The 24,528-nt window shown below is 40.5% G+C and overlaps 3 protein-coding genes and 1 long non-coding RNA gene across 4 annotated transcripts in view; all 4 read right to left on the reverse strand.

Annotated features, from left to right (window-relative positions):
- Positions 1–782: 782 nt before the first annotated feature.
- Positions 783–3,817, reverse strand: glod5 (glyoxalase domain containing 5). Its single transcript, XM_067598988.1, has 4 exons — positions 3,115–3,817; positions 2,597–2,752; positions 2,154–2,309; positions 783–2,033 (listed from the first exon to the last, which is right to left on the reverse strand). Exons 1-4 carry the CDS (start codon positions 3,169–3,171, stop codon positions 1,890–1,892), a joined length of 513 nt encoding a protein of 170 aa, XP_067455089.1. The 5' UTR covers positions 3,172–3,817; the 3' UTR covers positions 783–1,889.
- A 342-nt stretch (positions 3,818–4,159) lies between these two features.
- Positions 4,160–11,475, reverse strand: rlim (ring finger protein, LIM domain interacting). The gene is made up of 4 exons (XM_067598987.1): positions 11,264–11,475; positions 9,909–10,133; positions 7,749–7,853; positions 4,160–7,656 (listed from the first exon to the last, which is right to left on the reverse strand). Exons 2-4 carry the CDS (start codon positions 10,075–10,077, stop codon positions 5,906–5,908), a joined length of 2,025 nt encoding a protein of 674 aa, XP_067455088.1. The 5' UTR covers positions 10,078–10,133; positions 11,264–11,475; the 3' UTR covers positions 4,160–5,905.
- Positions 11,476–15,566: 4,091 nt separating this feature from the next.
- Positions 15,567–18,048, reverse strand: LOC137189241 (uncharacterized). The gene is made up of 2 exons (XR_010929605.1): positions 17,510–18,048; positions 15,567–16,545 (listed from the first exon to the last, which is right to left on the reverse strand). It is a non-coding gene; the product is annotated as an uncharacterized lncRNA (long non-coding RNA).
- Positions 18,049–18,415: 367 nt separating this feature from the next.
- The window catches only part of nexmifb (neurite extension and migration factor b), a 55,431-nt gene continuing 49,318 nt past the window's right edge, over positions 18,416–24,528 (reverse strand). Inside the window, exon 3 of the mRNA XM_067598989.1 lies at positions 18,416–23,026. Coding sequence (XP_067455090.1) covers positions 18,807–23,026 — 4,220 coding nt within the window. The 3' untranslated portion in view covers positions 18,416–18,806. The remainder of the gene's footprint in view (positions 23,027–24,528) is intronic.

Genomic DNA, 24,528 nt, shown 5'->3' on the forward strand with positions numbered 1-24,528 from the left:
ATAAACCCATAATGACATGAAGGCTAATGTAATCTAAAAAACTGCATAAATTGTGTCAAAAAAGCAAAAAAACAAAAAAGACCAGAGCCTTTATTTGCTTGATTTATTATTTTGTTCGTTGTTATTGTATCTCAGCTGTTGTTTGCTCTGTGCGGTTGTTTGTATAGTTTTTGTTAGTTCTTTTATTTTGTTTTCCAAGTTATTTTGTAGTTTTTGCTCATTTTTTTGTTATGAGAGGAATATGAACTCATTTCCCTCTACTTATCACCTGTTTTTGATAGCAGAGGTATTTAGATTGTTAGTGTAATTATACACATTGGTGATAAGTTCCGTTGTTGGTTTCATGGTTGATGTTTTCATAATGGGAAGGGCTCGTGGACACTACTGTCATTGCTGTGTTTTATCACAAGGAAAGACTCTCATGGCAATTACAGTAATGAAGTCAAAACACCCTGAGCAGCTAAAAATATCCCCTATGATGTTAAAGTGAAACATTACCTTGTTGCTTTTGGACTGGGTTACGGTCAGCAACAAAGGAAAGAATTCAACAACAATAAATGTGAATCAGGGGTGCTTTCTTTCCTCCCACTGCAAACAACAACACAAAAGAGGTGCAACCGCAGATGTCTGAAGACTACAGTGTGCCACATGTCTGTGACATAAGTGGCTTAGGCACTGATAAAATATAAACCCATAATGACATGAAGGCTAATGTAATCTAAAAAAAACTGCATAAATTGTGTCAAAAAAGCAAAAAAACAAAAAAGACCAGAACCTTTAGTAGATGGAAGAACCTTTTATTTTCAGCTGAAAAAGAAATGTTTCTTATAACTTCTTACACACCCATTTGATTATACTTTATAACAAAACTTTTTCAGCTGTTGAATTTTTCACTTTTCATGCTCTGTGGGGTTGTTTGTATAGTTTCTGTTAGTTCTTTTATTTTGTTTTCCAAGTTATTTTGTAGTTTTTGCTCATTTTTTTGTTATGAGAGGAATATGAAATCATTTCCCTCTACTTATCACCTGTTTTTGATAGCAGAGGTGGAGAGGTATTTAGATTGTCAGTGTAATTATACACATTGGTGATAAGTTCCGTTGTTGGTTTCATGGTTGATGTTTTCATAATGGGAAGGGCTCGTGGACACTACTGTCATTGCTGTGTTTTATCACAAGGAAGGACTCTCATGGCAATTACAGTAATGAAGTCAAAAAATATCCCCTATGATGTTTAAGTGTAACATTACCTTGTTGCTTTTGGACTGGTTTACGGTCAGCAACAAAGGAAAGAATTCAACAACAATAAATGTGAATCAGGGGTGTTTTCTTTCCTCCCACTGTAAACAACAACACAATAGAAGTGCAACCACAGATGTCTGAAGACTACAGTGTGCCACATGTCTGTGACATAAGTGGCTTAGGCACTGATAAAATATAAACCCATAATGACATGAAGGCTAATGTAATCTAAAAAACTGCATAAATTGTGTCAAAAAAGCAAAAATACAAAAAAGACCAGAGCCTTTAGCAGATGGAAGAACCTTTTATTTTCAGCTGAAAAAGAAATGTTTCTTATAACTTCTTACACACCCATTTGATTATACTTTATAACAAAACGTTTTCAGCTGTTGAATTTTTCACTTTTCATGCTGAATTAAATGTACTAATATAAAAAAATGTAGCCTTTTTCACACATCATTAAAACAGCAGCCACTAGTCAGCATAACTACATAGGAACTCTGTCTTTGCAAAGCCAACTGATGTTATCTACTCCAGTCTAAATCAGGTCTGAACTACAGCAATTTTGGTCGCAAACTTCATAGCTGAACAGTACTTGTGCAAAGTGGGTCCAACAGTAAGTGCAGTGATTAAATGCATGTAAACATAGTCCTAAAATGACCCTTCTGATGTTGGCTGGTTATAGTTTGACACTTCGATGAGATTGTGGTCTGGATCTCTGAAGTACAGGGAGGTGATCGTCCCCACAGCTCCACTCCTCTCCACTGGACCCTCCTCTATCTGGATTCCACAGACCTGCAGAGGAGAAAAGACAACAAGAAGTGACACCGAACGGATATATGTAAAGTTAACTGATTTTAAAAGAATAAAAATATTATATTATAGAGATCAAGAGAGACATATGTGAGTTAGTACCTTCAGATGTGCAGCTACTGTAGCCAGAGGGGTTTTAGTGATGAGACACAGGTCTGCAGAGCCGGAGGTTGGATGCTTGGCTTTAGGCTCAAACTCCTGGCCCAGCTGGTGTAGGTTAAACTTCTGTTTCCCAAACCCCAGGGCTTTACGGTTTCCCTGGGTATTGCAGAAATGGCATGCATGGGTGTAGTGAAGAGTGTGTGAAAGCTCAAGACCCCTCATAATGACTGAGAGTTGCTATCAGCTGACATACAGTCAAAGCCTGCCATCTAGTGGATGTTCTCTCAATCCAACAGTACTTTTCCTGTTGTCTCTATGTAAATAATGCACACATTGATGTTAAATGTACAACTATTGGAAATTAATTGATATGAATGAATACATACATTTAGTCCTTAACAATTATCACATTTTCAACAATCATTATTAAACGGAGGGCATACCTTGAAAGTGATGACCTCCATGCCCAGAGCTGTGGTGTAAAAGTTGACGGTGTCTGGAACACTTTTCACTGTTAGCACCAAATGATCCAGATGGCTCACTTCAATAGGACAGGTTCTTTTGAATTTGACATATCCAAGTGTTTGGATGGAGACCGTCTGCAACAGGTAAAAACAAATAGATCACACGAATACAAATGATGTTGCTGTTTAATTCAGCAGCAACAGCGTCGCTGTGTTGTAAACGGGAAGTGCAGCCTGTAAGTGAAATGTGCCTTTTCTCTCAAGCAGTACTAAACGATACTAACTACATAAATATGAAGCATATTATAGCAACAAGTTGTCTAGTTACTATCTGCAGTCCATGAATGTGTGGGGTTTATCATTTGAGGCTACTACCTAACAAGAAAGTATAAACATACATTGAGCTGTTTCAGTCGCAGAGCTAGACGCGAGTAAAAAGACTGATAGTAAAACTAGATGTAACTTTTGTTATATTCGCAGATAATAACATGAATTACCTTGAAATTATTCCTCTGCAAGTGCCACAAGCGACTCCCGGCAGTCCGAAGAGCCATCCTTGCCGTGCCTGAGTCTGTCTGACACCGGCATTTCCTTGTTTTTCCACCTCTGTGGACTACAACACTATTGCAGCGCTACATTACAGCACCGAAGGAAGTAAAGTATGAGGTTAAAGAAGGAAGAAAAACAACAACTTGTGGATAAACTACAACTTTTATCTGCCAGATTTCACAGATGGCTGAACCTGATATATGACGTCAAGGGCAACATTAAACTAATTATATGCGACTGGATGCAATCCAGTTAAAATGAAACTCATTCAGGGTTCATTGAGTGTGAGAAGTCTTTACAAGTTTGATTGCTTTTTAAATGGCAATTCTTGTTCAAAGAAGCCTTGTCGACTCAAAATTTGCTGTTCTGGCAAAGTTGATAAAGCAACATTGAGGAAATGCAAAATGCTCTTTGTTCATTTTGAATGTGATTTTTCACAAATCCTACCAGTAGGGGGGACTGTTAATAACTTTGCTTTCTAAAGCAAACCCCAAATATGAGTGCATCATATTGTACTGTATACTATAATAAGCACAATGGCTGTGATCAATGCTCATATTATTGGAGGGAAGCTACCAAACACCTGCTGTTTTTACACCTTTATGAGGCTCATCAAAATTTTTAAACGACCACCTTATAATCAATGACATTTGAAAAAGTCCCAATATCAAGTGGGGGTAAAAACAATTAATGGTCAGTTAAAGGCAAGCTTGTAAATTAAAGTTAGATTAAATTTAGATTATTGCATATATAAGGCAGAGCTATAACTAATAATGAGTAAAAAAAACAGCGCAGGGTGTATACAGAATGCATATCTACAGTGCATTTTGTAGCATAACAAGTTGTTTAATTCAGCGGTTAGTTTCATCTTAACACCCAGTTAACATACTGCACTGGGTGGGTCACAGAACAAGGCCAAAACTAGGAAAGAATGGCCCCAGAGGGAACATACATTTCATTTACAGGTTAATGGTATTCAACAATGACAACGTCTTGCATTCAAACTTTTATGCCCCACAAAGGGAAGTAATAATTGTGGCAAAGACATCAAACAGTGAAACAAGAAACATGACAGGATGGCATTAGAGTGATGCCCTTTTCTTCCCCTAGCCAGTGATCTTGTTATCAACAGTGCTATTAAAAACCTACAGAACCTCTAAATAAAATTAAATGTACTTCAAATAAGTCTTCATTTAAGATTTTAGCCATTAACAGTTTTAACAATAGCATACATTTATATCATGGTTTGTATTCCCCTACTTTCACTTGTGTATTGCACACTGATATGAGCATCTGCACATGAGGCAGAAAGAGGGCACAGTGGGCGAGCATCTCAACTTTCTAGTGGAGCCTTACAGAACAACAATGATGTGACTCTTTTCAGACTTGGTATACATCCAACACCCAAACCTTTAGATTGATGATGGAAATATTGACTTGTACATTGAGGTGAACCTACAGGTAAAAAGTTATATTCTGACATGAGACTTAGGTCAACTTCCGATTATTTCATGTATTTATACCAATACCAGCTTATAGAACTTAATTCATGAGTCAATAATTAAAGACAATCCATTATGTTAGTGGAACAGTAAAGAATTAGACCAGTAGCTGATGGATGACAGGATGAAATGATTGAGAAATCATTCTTGTACATTAAAAAGTAAATGTGGGTGAAAAGGAAAAGCTACCACATATACATTTCTGACATGTCATGCCTGTTAGTATAATATTTTTGAGTTGGGAAAATTCACATGCCAGCAACTTGATATCAACCCAATATCTACTACCAATATTGAGACATCCCTAATTTCTGGTATGAATACTATTTGATCATTTTTAATGATCGAGAAAATAAAAAATAAAGGTTTAATAATTCCAAAATCAACTTCCACTTTGCAAAAGTAACCTAGTTGCATGTGTCTTATGCCTGTACAACTTTCTACTTTTTAAAACAATTCAGCACACTGCAAATTTTCATGTCATGGTGCCACTTGAAAATTGTTTGTTTCAGGTGAACAAAGAAGGGAGAGTACAAGTCACACTTTAAATGGCAAACCAGAGTAAAAGTCCTACATCCTCTTAAACGTCACAATCTCTAAATAGATCTGCTGTGTACACCGATACCAACTCTAAGTTTTAACACCAAATTTAGGGATGCTCTGATAGAGAATAATTGTGGTCAATACAACCCTAATCTTCATATGAGATAATTTACAATCCAAAACCAATTCACTGATACAAAGTATGATTCAAAATTATTTTTACAAGCTTATTTACAGCTAATACTTTGAACTGGTGTAACTAAGACTTGTACCAATACCCACCTTATGGTATATAAGGCGCCATTTGGTAGCTAATACAAAAGAGCAGATTTGAAGTGCCTGAACTACCAGCAGGTGTGCAGCATTTACAACCGGGGGATTCTTTATGAGATACAAGTCTGCTTGTGCGCATGGCTTGATGCAATGCATCCAACTGCTTGGTCACTACAGGTTGATTCAAACAGCATGCATTGCTTGCGTGTAACTTTGGACTGTAGAAATAAATGTCTTAAGAGATACACTCCACTGCATGGTGCACCCCAAACCAAACCTGTGACTGCATTATGATAAAACTCACAAATGGTATGAAGGAAATACATTTCAACAGTGGAGACACATTTCCTCAAAGCCTCTTACGGACTTGGGATATTAGATTATTTAGGTTGAGACAAGAAGGCCTGCAGTCTGTTATGAGCTAAACCACACTCTCTCGGTTGGCAGATACCAGGACTGCCCTGCGGCAGATGGGGCAAGTGGAGTTTTCAGACAGCCAGCGGTCGATGCAGTGCACATGGTACTCATGAGAGCAGGGCAGCTTACGTAGCTTATTACCTTCTGCATACTCTGTTATGCAGACACTGCAAGTCTTCAAGGCATCACTCTCACCAAAGTTGCGCATGGAGAGGTTGTCAATCTGCTCTTTGGTCAGCCCTTGGGGCTGGTCCTCATCGTCATCATTTAGGAGAAAGAAGTGAGCGAGTCGGAGGAAGGGCAGTGAGCTGGGCTCTTCTAGGCTGATAGGAGGTCTAGGTCGAGCCCTGCCACCAGAGGCAGGTGGACCATTGGCAAGACCCTCATCCATATCAGTCTCAACTGTCCTTGCTCTGACTCCAGCAGCCACAGGTGGTTCATCAACCTCAGCAGCAGGAGTCGCAGCAGTGGTAGCATCTGGGTTGTTGAGGGCTTCAGTCAGATCCGCAGGTGTGGTGGCTCCACGGTTTGAATCTGAAGAGTCAGAGTCTGAATCCATGAGGTAGCCGAGTTCACCAAAGCCTGTCATGATCTGCCGGATCATAGACTGGAGAGCCATTGAGGTTGCCTCTCCCAAACCTGCATCAGAGATTCTCCGGATAGGGATGCGAATTGTGCTGACGTAGGTCCTCACACCAGCACGCTCCGAGCGTGAGAAAGTCCTACGAAATCCACCACGCTCACTTTCATAAAGAAATGTGTTGTTTGAGTTCTGGGAGCGTGAGCGTGTACGACTGGCAATGCTGTCTCTTTGGCGATATTCGCCTGGACGCACACGACGCACCTGGAGATCAAGCATGATGGTAGGGGGCCGGCGCCCAGCCGCACCCCCTTCCCCCCCAGCAGTTTCTCCTTCCTGAGATCTGACGTTTTGGGCCTCTGGGACTGATTCTGCTCCAGCCCTAGATGGCTGAGCATCACTCTCAGCATTGCTTTGCCTGGAGAGAACATGTTGTCGAGTCCGAGAACTGCCCTCCACTGGAGGTACAGGGGGAGTGTTGGTGTCAGAGCTGAGGCCTTGAGAGCTGGGAGCATGACGTGGATTAGGGAGATCCTCCAGCTGATCTAGGTTGAGAGGGGACCGGCTCCTGGCTGTACGTGCCCTGGTCCTGCGTGGTTCTGGACTGCGGCTGCGAGCTCTCCTTTGTCCTCTGCGTGGAGAAGGAGGAAGTATAGGTTGTACCGGCAGGACAGCTGGTGGCAGGACAGCTGGTGGCGGAACAGCTGGTGGCGGAACAGCTGGTGGCGGAACAGCTGGTGGCGGGACAGCTGGTGAGCTGGGTGGTTCTCCTAGTATCTCCTGTGAAACAACCTCTTCTAGTTCAGGCTCTGGTTCCACTATGACAGCCAACTCCTCTACAACTGGTTCTTCTACCACTTCTGTCTCCATAGGGACCTGTGGTTCAAGATTTGCATCTGCATCTGCATTTGCAAGCACAGCTGCTGCTGCTGCTTGACCCTCTGGAGACTCCTGCTCTCCTTCAGCAGCTCCCTGCTGTTCAGCCAGGTTGCGGTTCACACTGATTTCCAGGCTGAAGCGAAAATCTCCACTGTTTGGGTTGGTCTGGCTTACTGCCCGCCATGACTGGTTCCCACGATGACCAGTTCTGGTTGTATTGCCTGTGCGCCTCACTGTGTTCAGCCAGTCCAGGAGACTATCCCCACCAGCAGGATCCTCGGAGCTTTCCGGTTGTTCTGAAAATCAACAGAACCAAGTTGTGATAAAGCATATCTGAATTTGTCACAACATGGTTAAAAAAAGCAACAACAAAAAAAGGCTAACTTACCACCTGGTTCTTCTGCACTTTCAGTCCTGGGGGTGTTATTCTGCTGTTCTGGACCATCCTTGATTTGCTGAAGTCTATGTAACAGTTCATCCTCTGTTACCTCTCCTGAAAGAGATAAAAAAAAAAAAAAAGTCTGTTATCACAAAGCAACATAACTTTGTGTCAGTCCACACATTCCTTTTCTGTAGGTTATTGTGCGTTTAGTTCACCTCCAGAAATCCACCAAATGGGTTTCTCCGACACAAGCGCATTTTCATACTGCATTAGATGATTATTTTTCACTAATTTTGGAACTGCCCACACATCTGATCATTTTGGTGAGGGGTCATGAGCTCCTAGAAGATCTATCCTACACACATTCCAACACAATTCAAACTCCTTTTGCTTGTAGCCTTAACCACAGCAAAGAATACCGTACTTTTGAACTGGAAGAATTGGGTGAAAATCACTCTAACTTACTAACAGACCGTTCCACTCCTTCAACTCTCAAAATTAACAGCTACTATACAAGACACCTATACTGGAAATACCTTGAGAGCGGATTCCTCTCCTCTGTACTTCCATATATCATACTGTCAGCCCAGTAACGCACTCCAAACAGTAAACAATGTCCAACACAATGTGCCGCAATCTTTACCTCATTTGTACATTCACAAATGAAATAACCAGCTTTCCCTCCTGTCTACCCAGTCCATGTGTTGTCCTTATACAGGTATTTTTTCCTCCGTTTGTTTTTTCTTCTGTTCCCATGTTGTGATCGATTTGTCGATGTATATGTATTTTGTGTGAATATATTTTAATAAGTATTACTTCAGATTCACTACTCTGACCACCAACTTAAGTTGGGAGAAAGACATCGCAGGTGGCTGAGAGGAATTGAAAGATTCTGATTTAATGCATAGAAAGGGGATTAGTCAACAAGGTGAAAAAGAAAATCTTGCACTATATTGCAAAAACATACATGTGACAAAAGTGGTGATCGTGCACAAAAGACTTAACGACTGGTGTTTTTTGTACTGTATTGGCCCATAGAGCTGTTTGGTTTTCTTTGAACACAGCAACAGGACAATACTGAAAACCTCCACACTTACCAGGGCATGCCACTGTCCACTCAATGCCCTCTCCTTGCAGGGTGCTCCGCTAACGGATGCTCCAAACTTACATTCCCCCTCCTACTGTCCTGGGACAGAAACGGATTGGGTGTCTTCAGTAGTGCGTAGGCTGTTGCATTTCGAGCATAGTGACAAATCCAAAATGGATGGAGGAAATAAAGATTTTACCTGTTGGTCACAGAATAATCTAAATTGTTGACATCCCCTAATTTATAATAGAAAAAAAAGCTTTCAAACTATCCTGGTTCACATCTTTGTAGGGTCGGGTACTGTTATTATCAAAGTTATGATGAGAGGTACTTTTGAAGTAGTACCAACAGCAAGTAAGTAATTGTATACATCAATACCATCTACACTAAAATCAAACTTTCAAAATATGATAGTTCATAATCTATAAATTTAGAACACTTAAGCGAGTGGGTTGCTGTGTTATTTACATGGCACCACACCGCAACACCACAATAGATAATCTGGTTTAGGTGCTCCATAAGTAAAAAGGAACATGTCCTCTTTATTCAAGAGGCACTGAAACCTAATTATTAGTCCATCTGAATGGATTTTGATTTGAAGTACCTACATAAAAGTGTTGATTAAGCCACAGGGTAGCAAACGTCATGAATGAATTTTCCATCAATCTATATTAGCCCTTTTTTTGTCTACTAAAGGCTTTGAAAGGCATGAATAGAATACAGCACAGCTCAGACTAAGCACAGGAAATTAGAGCATGAATGAACTCTATGTGTTACATGAAAAACAACAATAACAACAACAACAAAACAGAAGTGAAACAAAACTCAGAACGACAGTGACTCCTACGTAAGTCACACAGGCACTTAGTGGGATCAATTGCTGGAACTTTTTGACTGACAACAGTGTGCTGTGGCATAATTTTAATTCACTCTGGAGATCTGGAAAATACTGAGCACTGATACCCAGCCCTATCTATTTTATAATAAATCTTATTATCAGCAGAGTTTGCTTAAACTTCCCTTAATCACAAATTCCACAAAATCAAAACACTAGTGTAAATGGCTCAAAAGTTTATTACCTGGGGTTCCCAAGAGATTGTTGTCTCTCATGAGACGATAATCCTCATCACTGAGATTGTTGACAAACTGATAGAATGCCTCCTCTCTGTCAAGGCGGTCCAGCTGCCGTCTGCGCTGTGACTCCGGCTGGTCACTGCCGCTCTGCTCTACACTATCAGACCCTTCCATTGATTCAGAAGGGAGAGGTTGAGGGATATTCTCCAATCTCCAGCAAGATCCAGTTGCTGCATAAAAGAAAAAAAGTAATATGATTAGATGAATATTAACAACAGATGGATAAGCCCCTGCTTGTTTGTGATAAAGCTAAATCAGACTACTCAGAATCTGAATGGCATTATTCAACAACGATTCACTTTCAAAGGGACATAAAGATGTCTGGTTTGACCCCTTTATCTATCTCCATTATCCAGACTGTTAGTACAATGGCTCTATCAGTGTATTCCCATCAGCCAGGCAAAGTGTCATCAATGGGAAATTTTGGGTCAAAATACAGCATCACAATGCGACACACTCACTTAGAGAAGTGAGCTTCGACCCTGGCTAATGAAAGCATCTCGGTCCACCGGTCATACCTTTAAAGCAACCTGACATGCTAACCGCAACACTACCTGGCTAAGCCATCATAGTTTTCTTACAACACGCTTTGCCAGAACATATTACATTATATGAATGTTTATATAGCTATAGCGTTTCTTGCTGTTACACAATATGATATTTTGTGTGTTTTAAGTCCGATGGGAGAGTGAATATGTTGTGTCAAAGTCGTCATAAAAACAAAATGGCATCATATAGCTTAGCTTACGCCAGCTAGCTTTTAGCATTGTACAATGTTGCTGACATTGACAACTTCAACCACAGCGCAGGTAAATTGTGTGGACTATATTTACAGTAATCTATGAAGTGAATAATTAAATTCAGACTATGTAGCTAGTGTGGTACCGGCTGCATTGTCGGCTCAAAACAATATTGGTAGACGACCAAACAAACGGCTAACTAAGCTAAGTTTGCCATTAGCTAATGTTACATTAGCCAATAACTTCATGATACGTGCCTTTTACTTGACGTTAACTTTGCTCGTATATCTGTCATGTTTGTAGACAAAGTAAGAATTGTTTTTTTGACCCCGTAAAATGTTTACAGGACATTGGTGAAGAAACACGAGGGTTTCATTAAAAAAAGATTACGCTGCCGTTAGCATCACTGCAAGCTAACTGGGCTAACGACGTCAACCAATGACGTTCTCAACCAGCATCTTAACCAGAGCAAACTAGCTAAAATTAGCTCGCTGAAGACAATTAAGGTAACCTGGAGGGATATAACGTTACAGTCTGTCACTAAACCGCTGGTACCTTACCTTTCCAATGATGTTAGTAGCCGTGTGATCGTACAACCCGGTTATTCTTCTAATATTATCTGGAAGACGCTCGACTGTTTAGCTCAAAGTGCGATTTCAGGTTTCCATTTTCTCTCTGTTAGGAAGGCTAAAATGATCTTCCGGAAACTGAAAAGCGTCACACGTTTTTCTTCCTGAGTTTAGCCTTCCAGGTAGACACAGGCAGTACAATAAACACTGAGTAACCGGTTTGTTTTTTCACGTCTGCCAATCGTAGCGTAGGAGGCGGAGCGTGTGGCGCTGCCTGACAGACTGAGATCAGGGCACAGAGAAGTACGGTGTCTGCTGCTTTTCAGCTGTAGCGTCACGATGCGGTTATACATGCAAAATACTCTAACCTTTGTATCCACAACTAACTGAAAGAAGTACATTAAAATTGTGCATAACATAGCCTATATTCCACCAACACATTCATCTCAAGATTTCTGAATATCAATAACAAAATATGATATTTGTAAAAGAAGAAAAAAAAAAGAAGAAGACACCACTACACATCTGGGGGGGGGGAAAACAAATTTGAGGATTATTTTGATGCTCAAACTAACCATTCAATTAAGCTAGAAGCCAAGGATGTAGTACTGTACTCTGAAAACAAAAACACAGAAAGTTCAACTGACTGTCAATTTATTTTTTTTTACTTTACTGGGAAAATTTCACATCCATAACTCCAAGTTTTCGAGGTCTCGCCCAACGTTTCAACTTTTCATGATTGAATTTATAAAGTATTTTGAGTCTATCCAGCTTATAAACGATAGGAAATGTGCACATTCAGTTCGTATGCTCCAAGATTTTTTTTAAAGAAATCTGATTTTATTGCCCACGTTTTCTGTTAGGTTTTTTTTAATCTATTTATTATTATTATTATTATTGCCCTTTGTCCTGTCACCATATTGACTGCATTAACAAATCGAAAGTGAAGTCATGTCCTTTATGTTATCTTTATTTCATTATGATGCCTAATTGTTCTGTTACCGTCTTAATATCAGACTTGTTGTAAATGACGTTTCCTATGAATAAAGAAATGGGAAAAAAGAAAGAAAAAAGAAAACTCCTACCTTTTGTACATCTTTTTTTAAATTGCAACTTTGTTGCCAAACTTTGGTCAGATTTTAGTTGTCATTTCTATCATAAACATAATTTTAAACTTCCTGTTAAAGATGCAATAATATATTTTGAATGTAAAGACCCTAAAACTAATTTTATTGTTAATGTGAGGATTATAATGGGTAAGCTTCTTATCAACAAATGTTGTTTTTCAAAGAAATTACCATTATTTTCTCTGTTTCTTCATGATTTCATGTTTTTTTAACTCTCTAAAATCTCATCAAAACATATGTACAATTGATTATAATTACGTTTTTGAAAAATATAGTTCACAGTGATATTTGGACTGTGATGAAATGGAATGTGTTATTATTAACAAAAACAAGCCTGTAAAACATTGGATTTCTGTACTTTATTAAACAATTTTGTTTAATATACCTTACCTTTTGTAGAGTTCAGAAATTGGAAGATGTATAAGATCTAGACACAGCAGTTGTTTGCATGTCCTGGATATAAATCTATTTGGAGATTTTTAATAAAATAATCTTATGTTCACAGGTATGTCATTTACCCAATAAATATATGTCAGAGCATGAAACACTGCCTATTTCATTTTACTAAACTATTATATTAATATCATCTTATTTTATACTATTCAACCCATTAATATCTAATTGTCCCATATATTTTAAAGTGGTTTCCACTCTCTTATTTGTCAAAGGCAATACATACAGCCAATGTACCGTCATATAATCATTTTAAAACAGCAGGGACCCTCTTCATCATTAACACCTTATTATTCTTATAGTCTCCAGTGTTATACAATCAGTGGTTTTGTGCAGGTTATGCAGTTCACAGTAGCATACACAATATGAACTGTAGACCTTCACTCAGTGTCGATGCTTTTTCAGCCAGAAGTGAGTATACCGAACTTCTCAAGTGCTCTTAATGAACAGACTATTCCTGCTTTGTCATCAAAATAGATGTAGGTATTCATGGTAGCCTGTCTACAGTACAGCTTACAACACATCGTCATAGGATGAACAACCTGTTGAGACACATCAAAACGGGAAAAAAAGTCTGAAAAACATAATATGTGGAAGGTACAATAACCATGACCCCAAACTGTCTAATAGGAGTCTGGGAGATTATCTTAAAAATTTATAAAGAAAATGTCATGTATCTCAATATAAGAGCTGCTGACAGTATGTCCCAAAGTCTAGCTGTTATAAAATCATGAACATATAACACTGATTCACTTTACATGACAATTTAGTTCATTACAAATATGTTGTAAATGATTTTTTTTTTTTTTTTGCAAAGCCAGTTACATACTATCTGTTACTAACTTGATGTCACCTTATGTCTGTTATGTATTGTGGTGTCAGCAATAATTATCAATAATTTTAAGAAATCACAGAAATTTGTGGCAGTATACAGTAAGCTACTGTATCTGAAAGAGAACGACATAATACACAAGACATATGTATAATTACATATGGAATCAAAATAAACTAAATTAGGATATTGAGTTCAATATACAAACTATCCCATCATATCAAAGTGGATTTTCTATTTCTTTACACAAAACAATGTAAGGCAAACATGTTTTGTGTTGTTAATTACTTAAAGCCATTGCAGTGACACTTTAAATGGACTTGCAATGCATCAAAGTGAAAACATAAAAACCGGTCCAATAACTGAAAGTCTATCAAAACATCCAACATTCAGAATTCAGAGACAGTATTGTACCAAGTCAAAGTCAATGAGTGGTATTAATTTCCTGTAATCACTAAAATTATTATGGAAAAAGAAGAATTCTAGATATATTTTGACAAAGAAACACAGGCTTGTAGCAGCAGTCTCTTGTGTGGGTGGAGGAGGGACGGTAATGATACAGCAGCATGCCAGAGTAGTGGCTTCTACTTACAGGGCATTTGTAAACCAATGTGCAAAAACTACCAACCACACTTGCAGCTATCACAGACACATGTTTGGGAAAATTGTATTATTCACTATTTTACCTAATACCTGAAAATAAACACTTATCAGCCAAGCTATAGGAGGTTATTTGGCAGTTGTTGAAAGCTTCTGCAGTGGCTTAAAGCTTTTGTTCTAACACACAAAAAAGGAATTACCTAGCTGTAGTGTTTCACCATCTTACTGAATTTAACACATCAGATTAGTTTGTAAGGTTGGATTTATAGAAGTTTCTTTCTTGTAGAACTGCTTATCTGCCAGCCAAACAAAAAAAAGTCTTTGAGTAATTGCATTGTTTGTAGGTTCTTTGATTCTTTGTGATTTGACTCAATAAGTACATGCCTACATTATGAAAACACGCAAATTTAAACACGCTGATTCTTTCAAAATGTTACTCCATATCCTTGTCAGTGGTGATTTAGACAGTAAACAAACAAACAAATGTCCTAATGAGGGAGCCGCCTATGGCTTTCTCTGCAATGTGAACACGCACTGACAATAACTAAGATCTCATTTAATAACCACAGGTGTACCTGATCCATTGCATTAGACATTCCATCTTAATTTGCTTGCTCCCTTATCTGCTATGGGTGACTAAAGAACAAAAACAATGTTAATACCACCTGACAATTTTGGAGGCATACATCACAGGATCTGTTTATGGTCTGAGACAGTATCTCCAGCTCCAATTAAGCATGCCAGAATGAGTTGCAGTGTGGACCACAGCAGCCCAGCTCAGAGTTACGGATGAGCAGTCACTCTAGCAATGCCTGACCCTGAGTGCTAATTAGATATGACATTAAAATAACATGAGCCAAAGCCCGACTTGTGCAGAAATGAAAATGCCTTTCGTCTACGAATCTTCCAATATAACAAATAGGGACAGACTAATTGGAATTATTGAGGTTGTATTTACACTCGCACGTGTTGTGGGAAGAGCAAACATTGAATATAACAGATTATATTCTTCTCTACTATTATTGAAGTGGTACCACAGAAATGGGAGGATATTGACTCAATAGACTCACTCCTATGCCTCAGTCCTGACGTCTCAATAAGTTGTTTATGATATCAAGCGTTTTCACAAAACCATAACTTTTTGTAATTATTATTTTAAATTGATTGAATTTGTTTCTAGAGTTGTTATCAGTGTGTAGATTTTGTTTACTGTATATATTTTAGTTATTGTCTACAATAACAGGTGGGCGGTAAAAAACACAACCCAACTCTCTTCAGAAAGCAGCATTCAAAATCTTATTTTAATTTGTATATTTACTCCATAAACATTATTACAAAACTCAGCAAGTTACCAATATTACATTATCACCATACAGGCTTGATCACAAATATTTAAAACCTTTGCAACAGTTACAACAAAACAAAAAAACAAAATAATACTCAAATAATTTACATGAAAATCTATAAAACAGCAAATTGTTCACAAATTATATTTTTTTCCAAGTTTTCATGTTTTTTTCTTTGCTTATTTGTGTTTTGCACAGTAACACAACACTCTCACAACAAGATCATGGTCTTATTACAAAACTCCCAACAAAATGTAAATATTTCTAGTTTTTCTGTTGATACTTTCATATTTTGGTTTTTAAAACCAGAAACTTGTCATTGTATATCCTTTCCACTGCCCACAGAGGCGCATAAAAGGTTACTCACACACACAAATACTTCACAGCACTTTCTAAGAAAAATATACACTTACAAAATATGTTACAAATTGGCACACAAAAAATATACAAGATTTTGTAGTGTCAAGAGTTCATTAAGATTCCTTCTGGTAACAACTCTAGACAGTATATATAAAGCTCGGTAATCTTTTAATGAAAAGAGCAAAAGTAATTCCAATCAATGTCAAAGAATCATGAAGTGAATACATCAAACATAACATTATAATATACATTCATAAAGAGGGTTAGGTACCTAATCTATTTTGCATTTCTTTTTTTGTTAACTCTTGAAAAACAAAAAAACTAAACAAAAAAAAAAACAATTGTCAGCTTTCTTAGCACCATTAACATGAGGCAGCTCAACAGTGGCACATTTTAGAAACAAAAAGAAGAAAAAAAGAAAAAAAAATAACTATGAACTCAGAGAAGTACATTCAATTTGACAATAGGCAGAAATGAGAGAAGGCAGACTAAATGGGCTTACAGCCCATGTGGAGCTTCCCATCAGCAGCTTGTCTTGGTCCTAACCCTGATACACTGGAGAAAAGAAACAAAGGATCATGGCAGAGAGGAGAGAAAAAAGAGACAGAGAAAGATTGATTATGATTCTTGCCATATGCAAGCAATCAATTACTATCACCTGTGCGTCAGAATTACCATATTCAGTGTGACAAGGCCTGTTTTTAAATCAAGCTTCAATTTGTCAATGCTCCTCTCCTGTTTAAAAAACTACATATATTTGATGTTCAAGAGAAGAAGAGAAAAAAACATAGGCCTACTGTTTGTGTGTATGTCTATTAAAGATACACCTGTAATCAGCTGAAGGGGCTGCACATTTCAATTGTTTTGTATATAAAATCAGCAATTTAAAACAGATTAAACATGATTGTATGGCCCATTTTAAGATGTATTTCTGGATGGTCATTCATGAATGAGCCCAAATAATTAATTTAAATGGCCCAGAAAACACATATACATATACAGATTTTTTTTTTCAATTTGTGCATTTATTTGGCCTTGATTTTCTGCCAAAATATCGACCCAAAACCTAGATGACAAAGATAACATAAAAGAAAATACATCCAAAGGAATGAAGTTAAAGTAAGACATTATGTAAATAATTAACCAAAATAATTTGAGACTGAATACACCTGTGGTGCAACGTATATGTTATGGCAGTGGTAAGAAATCAATTCTGTGAGAATGTCAAGAAAAAATAATGTTTAAATCACCATTTCAGGTAAGAAAGTAGTAAGATTCCCATGTGGAGCTAATGCAAAGACATGCTTTCCTTCATTTACAAGATTACTGATTCCATTTGCACTGAAAACTGTGTTCACATTCACATTAAATCTAACTGCAAAAATGTAATGTCCTAAGTCCATTCGTGACTGATGCGTGCATCAGAATCTCTATGAGTAATAAACTGCCTTGAATTTCCAGTACAAAACAGCTATTCAGTGAGGCACAGCCCCAACTGACAAATAATCTCCTTGCTTACCCTCAAACATCTGTGCTACACTCTCCTTGGTCCAGAGACAGCTCGTTTGAACATCTCTTTTTTTCATCTTCTTCCTCTACAGTAGCCTTCAGAGCAGATCTCCCCTTTGTCTCTCTTTTGTTGCTTCTCAGTGCCAGGCGATGTTGAGGTAAATTGAATTTGGCAAACAAAGTGGGGGAAACGAGGAGAATTCAGAGTCTTTCTGATTTGGTTTAGTGAGTGGTGGTGTACCACTGCCAGCTGTTGGTGCCTTTCATCAGAGAAGAGAGAAAAGTCCAAAATAAAGAATTCCTGTAGTGGCAAGTCTCTGTAAGGAGTCTCCAACCCGAGCAGCCAATATTCCAATGGATAGAAAAGAGGAACAGCCAATATTCACACATATATAAGAGGTCATTTACACAGCATTGTTACTTTTGGCACATTGATTTTAAGATTATAATTATCTTTTTTTGCAAATATTGCATGTCCCTGTACAACAACATTGACAAAAATACTCTGAGGGTAGAGCTTTTATGAATTTGCAAGGCGTAAAAATGTAAATTTAGATAACCAGTTCCTCTAAACTCCAGAAGAAAAAAGAAATGCTTGGTAAAAGAAAATGGAAAATCATTCCAACCTTGAGGGAAAAAAAAGACAATGTCTGATATGTCATCAATACAAAATGGTCCCATCTTGTGTTTTCAAGATGTCTTGGGCTTAAATAGGGCTCATTAATTGTAGGTTTCCCTCTTGAAATGAGCCAGGCAGTGTATGAAGGACAGCAACAACAGGACATCCATATTCTGCATACAAAAACAGATGAGGAGGAGGGGTGCGTAGATGTCACTCAATGCATTTGTGTATATAGCTACATCTTTAGGGAAAAGGGGAATAAATACATAATTCAGGGGAGCTCGTTCTGCTGAGAAAATACAAAAACAAAGTTTCTCAAAAAGGCGACAGAACTGTTTTCAAGGCTTATTCTTTTTTTTTTCAGACAAAAATAAAACAAAAACGACTATAAGAAGAACAAACAAAGCAGAAACAACAAAAGCAAGAAAAATGCAGCCATGGTCGTTTCAAATCTCAATCAAGCTTGACACAATCACTCAATAGGTAGTTTGCAAAGTACAAGAAGTTTTTCATGCAGATATTAATTTCCTCCTCGGGGGGTTAAAAGGAATTGGGAGTAGTCAGGGAGAACGTAGTACTCATGCAGCTCTGGCATAGCGTCAGTGTAGGTATGCTTGGGAGGGAGGGCTGAGCAGGTACTGGGGGAAAGTGAGAGGGGGGTGCAACAGCAGCTGATAACAAAATATTACCTCAGTTTCTCAAAAGAGGTCATCAGTGCTATGTCCTTATTTGGGTCTCTCTCAGCTCGCTTCCCCTTCAGTGTCTCAATCCGAGGGAACTTTGCACTGGTCTTGTGGCGGTACAGCTTTTTGTGTGCAGGCCCAGGGTTAATAAAGTTGGGTTTATCAAACATGTTACAGCCCAGAGCTAGTTGAGGGAATAAGGGATGAGAAGGGTTGAATTTGGCCTGGTTCTTTCCTCCCTTTCCCCCTGCCTTTCTGCCTCTCCCAGCCCCTGTTAGCGCGGCTCCTTTTTTCTTAAGATCAGCTTCTGTGCCTGCTAAGATTTTGAGGGTCTTTAAGTTGAGGCTATTGGCCTCAGAGGGCATGCAGGCCTCAGACATGGGATTCCACAGTGGCTCAATGGAGGCCATCATGAACCTCTGGACCTCAGCCATGCCAGAGACAATGTTGGACAGAATATTGGAGGGCTCCTCGAATTCTCTCTGGTCGTCCCCTACCAGACTGTTGCTCTCTGACCAGCCGGTGCCAGACCAGTCTCCAGTGCTGCTACTGTCAGTCAGACCAGTGCCACAACCACCTGCCTGGTTCTTTGCTGCCTTACCCTCTAACATGGCCTTTATCTTTTTGGTGGAACGCGAGTTCTGTTTGGGGGTCTTGACCTTTTCTGACTTGGGAGCTCTGGGGGCCCGGACTTTCTTTGGGCTCTGTCCTGCAGCTGCCTGTTTGTAATTGCCTTTCCTCTTTGACTTAATGCTTTTCGCACCAGCCATCTCACCAGTCTGTTCATCAAATTCTGTAACACCCAGCTCCTTTTTCTCTAAACATAAGACATCCTGACTGTTGAAGTTGTGCAGTGGAAACTGGCTGTCTTCCACTGTGTATGCATTTGCTGTAGGCTCCGGTTGCTGCATAACATCACAGTTCCACTTTACCTCCCTATTGCAGTCCATAGTCATATCATTCACATCCTGGTATTCTCCAACATTCCCTGCCATCTTCATCTCCCGCCCCACCACCTGGGGGGACAGGTTGGGGGTCTCAGGAGGGGAAAGCTCTGACAATGATGAGTGTCTAAATTTGTCAGGGGTGAAGTTGGAGATATCCAGCAGGTCTGAGGACTCCCTGAGTGGGGTAAGGGCATCCACACTTTGCTGAATCACCACTTTAGGACTGCAATGAGCTAAGAAGCTGTCTCGGCCCTCCTCCTCACCCTCTCGCTCACAAGATTTGAGGCTGAGGGAGCTGTAATTGCTGGAGGAGGCTGACAGAGAGCCCACTGAGTCATAGCTGATGAGCCTGCCATTGTCTGTGCACAGGGACCCTCTCTGGTATTGCACCTGGCCCTCCACACAGGCAGACTGACACACTTGCAGATCCGCCCCAGGCTGCAGCCCAGCCTCAGTCAGGTAGCTCTTCTCATAAAGCAGCCTGTCAGCCTCAGGGCTCAGCTGGCTGTAGTTAGACACTGGAAGGTTGTCATTCAGGGGTACAGCAGCTGGGAAGTTGTTGGGTAAGATGGGAGTCTCAGGGGTCTCAGGCCCAAAGTTCTGGTTGTGACTCGCGCAGAGCTGTGGGTGCCACATCTGGGGAAAGTTGGGGCAGTTCTGGGGAGACTGCTGGAGCTCAGACTCAGAGGGAGGCGAGAGGACGCAGCTTTGAGCAAGCTGCAAAGAAGAAAACTGTTTTTCCTCTAGGGACAGTCCCAGAGGATACTGCTGACGAGAGGGCTGCTGGGGAAAATAAGAGATAGCTGCTCCACCGGAGGAGTCTGTAGCATCTAACAGGGTCTGCAGGTAGCCCCCTGGGATGACAGGGACACCCGCCTCCACCTCCTCTGAGGAGGGAGCTTTGTCAGGAGAGCGGGTGGACGAAACAAAGGGGAATTTCTCCTCGGATGTGTGAGCTGTGGTGGTATTGTCAGAGAAATGGGGTTTGACTGTAGTTGAGCTCATGCCTGCCTCTTCTAACCCAGCAGTAGGGTCCTCAATCTGTGCCGCAGCGACACAGGCATCCGTTTCATTTGTCACGCTCCTCCCCTCCTCTCCTTCTGCCTCTTTCATTTTCTTGCTCCTCAGCCTGGCTTCGCTTTTGAATTTCCTTATCCTGACTGTTTTATTTCCTCCCAATCTCCTCCCCTCCCTTTCCTCCCTCTCCTGGGAGCGGCTCTTGGCTGTGACTGTGTGCGTGATGGAGTTTGTGTCTAATGTGACTGGGAGGCCTGGGGCTGCTATTATTCCCCCTACCGTGGGGGTGGCCGTCTCTTTAGTGACACCTCCATGGCCCTGATCAGAGAGAGGGGAGCCCTGTGCTGTTGCTGATTGCTCCACAGCGTGAATCCTCTGAACCTTAAGCCTGTTTGCAATCTTGTATTTCCTTTTGGGATGACTAGAATTAAAAGGGCGATGATGGCGTCCATTTAGATGAAAACCGCGTTGTTGTTTATCTCTGGCAGCCAGCTTAAGCTGTTCCTGTCTCTCTCTTTGCCTCTCCTGCCAGAAATCCTTCAGAGGAGCCAGTGTCTCATATTTGCTTACTGTGTCGGCATTTAAGCTCACAGTAGCATCCACAGGGTCCAACTTGCCCAGTTTCACTGACATGAGTCTCTCTCCTTTAAACCTGTTGATGATGATGTACTTGATAACCACGGGTGGCTCTTTACGACACGATTTCCGCCGTTTTTTGGGGCACCAGTCTACATCTTCCTCCTCTTTCTGACCAGAGGGAGCTTTCTCTTTTTTCTCTGCATTTTTCTCACTCTCAAGCGAGTCAACATCATATAAGTAATCATCACTGTATCGAACCTTTCTCTTGGAGCGCAAGCCATAGTTGAGAGGATTGGAGGGGCTGAGGAATCTTTTGGAGTGGCCCTTCTTAAATTTGCCCTCCTGCAGGGTGTCTGAGGAGGAGCCAGTGCAGGAGCTGTCATCACTGAATTCGCCTGACTCCTCTGTGGAATTGAAGTCCATTAGGTAGTTGACTTTGGGAGTTGACATCGGTGAGCCTTGGGAGCCATCAAGTGGGCTCCTGCCACTGCAGTCCCCAGCCTTTTCCTCCTGTCCCGTCTCCAGGATGAGCTCATCGGTTTTGGGCTGAAGCTCCTCGGCGCTCCTCCTCAAGACTCCCCCTCCTTCTTCTTTTTTGGCACAGTTGGCCAGGACACTGGGGAAAAAGTTGAACTGGGTCTCCTCCTGGAGCACATTTGTTTTTTCCCTCATGTTATCCTGAAAAGACTCATAACGAATCTTCAGCGAACAAACGTCACTGCTTAAAGTAGAGTCATCATCTTCATCATCAAATAGATTGTCAACATCTTCCTCAGAGAAGAGGTTGACCGACAGCTCATTCTTAGAACAAAGGTCCAGCAGTTCCATCTTACTCTCACTGATAAAAGACTCAAAGTAGCCCCAGTCCTGGCCAGCATTAGCCAACAGAACTTCCTCTCCGCTCACTTTGTCCAGTAACAGTCCCTCATACAAGTTCTTAGCTGTTGCATCATCCTCTGGGTCATCGCTTTCCTCTGTTGTTTTGTTTCCATCCACTCTCTTGCCCTCACCTGGGGCTTTCGGCAGAGGAAAGCTAAGTAGCTGGTCAGAGAGGAGCTGTTCTCCGTAGTGACTCACTGCCTCCCCCGCATGGCTCAGGCACTGGATGCTGATGTTGTTGATGTCAGAGAAGTCCTCTCGGCTCACATCCCCTATCCGTACACTTAGCCCAGTTTCTGAATCAGGGTTGGTGCTAGGATCATGGGGTGGGTTTTGGATGGAATTACGGTCAGTGGCATCACGGGTCTCAATGAAGCAGCCGAGACAGGTGCGGGTCGGCTGAAGGAGACACTCCTCTGTCAGGGCAGACACAGTGCCAGGTTCCATCATTGTAGCTGACAGAGGAAGGGTAACAGGCAGCGGAAGGGAAGTCTTCTGGGTATCTCCTGTTGGGCTCCAGGAGCTTACAGCCGGGGTGGAAAGTGATGTGGGACTGGGAGTGCGGTGAAGGTGGGGGACTACAGTTGGAGCCTCATGGGAGGGAGGGCATGGGGCTGCTGTCAGGCCCAGAGAAGGATCAGTGCCAAGGGGGAGGGAGAGGGTTGCTGATGTAGGCGTGGTCCTCTGGTGTGGTGGGCAGGCCTGCTGTGAAGTCTCTGCGGCAGGAGGAGGTGAGGATGGAGGGAGAGCAGCATCAACGAGTCTGCACAGACTCAGATCACCACTCTGCTCACATACCCCTGCAGGGAAAAAAAAGAAAAGCTCTTTCAACTCTTTGAACTGTAACTCTAAAGTAAAATTACATTATTTTTGTTCTGCAGTTACACTGACATTTCTTCTGGGCTCGTGAAATGCAATTAGTGTCAATTAACCCCCCAGAGTTCAAAATGTCATTTTATGGTGCCAGCCTTAAACATTAATAATTCAGTTTTGCGACTAGATTCAATAAGAGGTATTAGCAATGTCAAGTTGGGTAATGACAATTTCTTACCCATTATTGCTTGATGTTCATAGGTCTAGATTAGGCAAGAAATAACACAGTCACACAAAAGTCATATGAAATGCTCTGAGAACATAAAATACAAGTAAGCTGACTCACAGTTGGAGTCACCTGCTAAGTTAACATGGTGGCGTAAATGTCTGCAATAGACAGCTTGTACAAAAGCAGTTATATTTAACAGAATAACAATATGTTTAATGAGTTCTGTGCAAATTAGAGCAATCTTATCAAATGTTTACAGGAAGCAATCTAAAAATTCTCTTGTGAATTTTCTTTTGGTGTCCTTTGATTGGGTGTGAGTGATCAATGAAATGACTTCTACATGAAACACACAACATTTATTTCATGAGATAATGCTTTCATTTGATAGACACAGAGTAGGAAAAGACACTCCGAAATGTCACAGTAATTGAGTTACTAAAAATTATGTTTGGAAATCACCTACTTTACTACTGCTATCTTCCCTACCAACCAAGAGCAATATATGAGATCAAATTACTACTGTCATCTTGCTTTACATCCTTCCAGTATTTCATCTGTATCCAGCTTAGCTTTTAAGTAACAAGATACCACAAAATTACACAGATTGGCATCAAGAATAGCAGTAATGACTAAACTGGAAGTAGATTTTGGTGATTTTCTACAGGTCGATTGTGACAATGTCTTAATCAGTTGAAAACATCCATCTGATGAGTAACAATCAAAACCCACAGAAGCAGGGCTTGTAGCAGCAGGCAGATAGCTTTGTTTGCTCTGCATAATTAGATGACAGCAGCAGAGGCAGGTACGTACACATGGGACACGACAGGCCCATATGTTGGAGACTGTATAACCAATATCATCTACACCTGCCTCCCTCTACAATCCCAAGCTGCTGCCTCACACGTATTCTTTAAAACCATGCCAGAAAAAAAAAAATTGAAAATTGAAAATCATACCACAACAATTAATGTGTTCACAGAGGTTAACTAGCAACGTTCCCCATTTTAGAATGGATGCTCCTAATCATTATTGAGGTGGTGATAAATGCTTGAGGGAGGACTGCCTGACAAACAATATTCCACATGACTGTATTGGTGGTGATCTTTGAATATGGATATGATTTCAGAGTGATTTAACGAGGTAATGAAATTTCTGAGAGCAGGTCTCTCTGGGTCTGCAGCCTGCAGACACATTGGAGCAACCAGAACGCCTACTAAAAGCATACAACTGTGCTTCTGTCATCCTTAATGAAAACCTCAA

Source organism: Thunnus thynnus, chromosome 9 (assembly GCF_963924715.1).
Source record: "Thunnus thynnus chromosome 9, fThuThy2.1, whole genome shotgun sequence".
NCBI classification, from domain to species: Eukaryota; Metazoa; Chordata; class Actinopteri; order Scombriformes; family Scombridae; genus Thunnus; species Thunnus thynnus.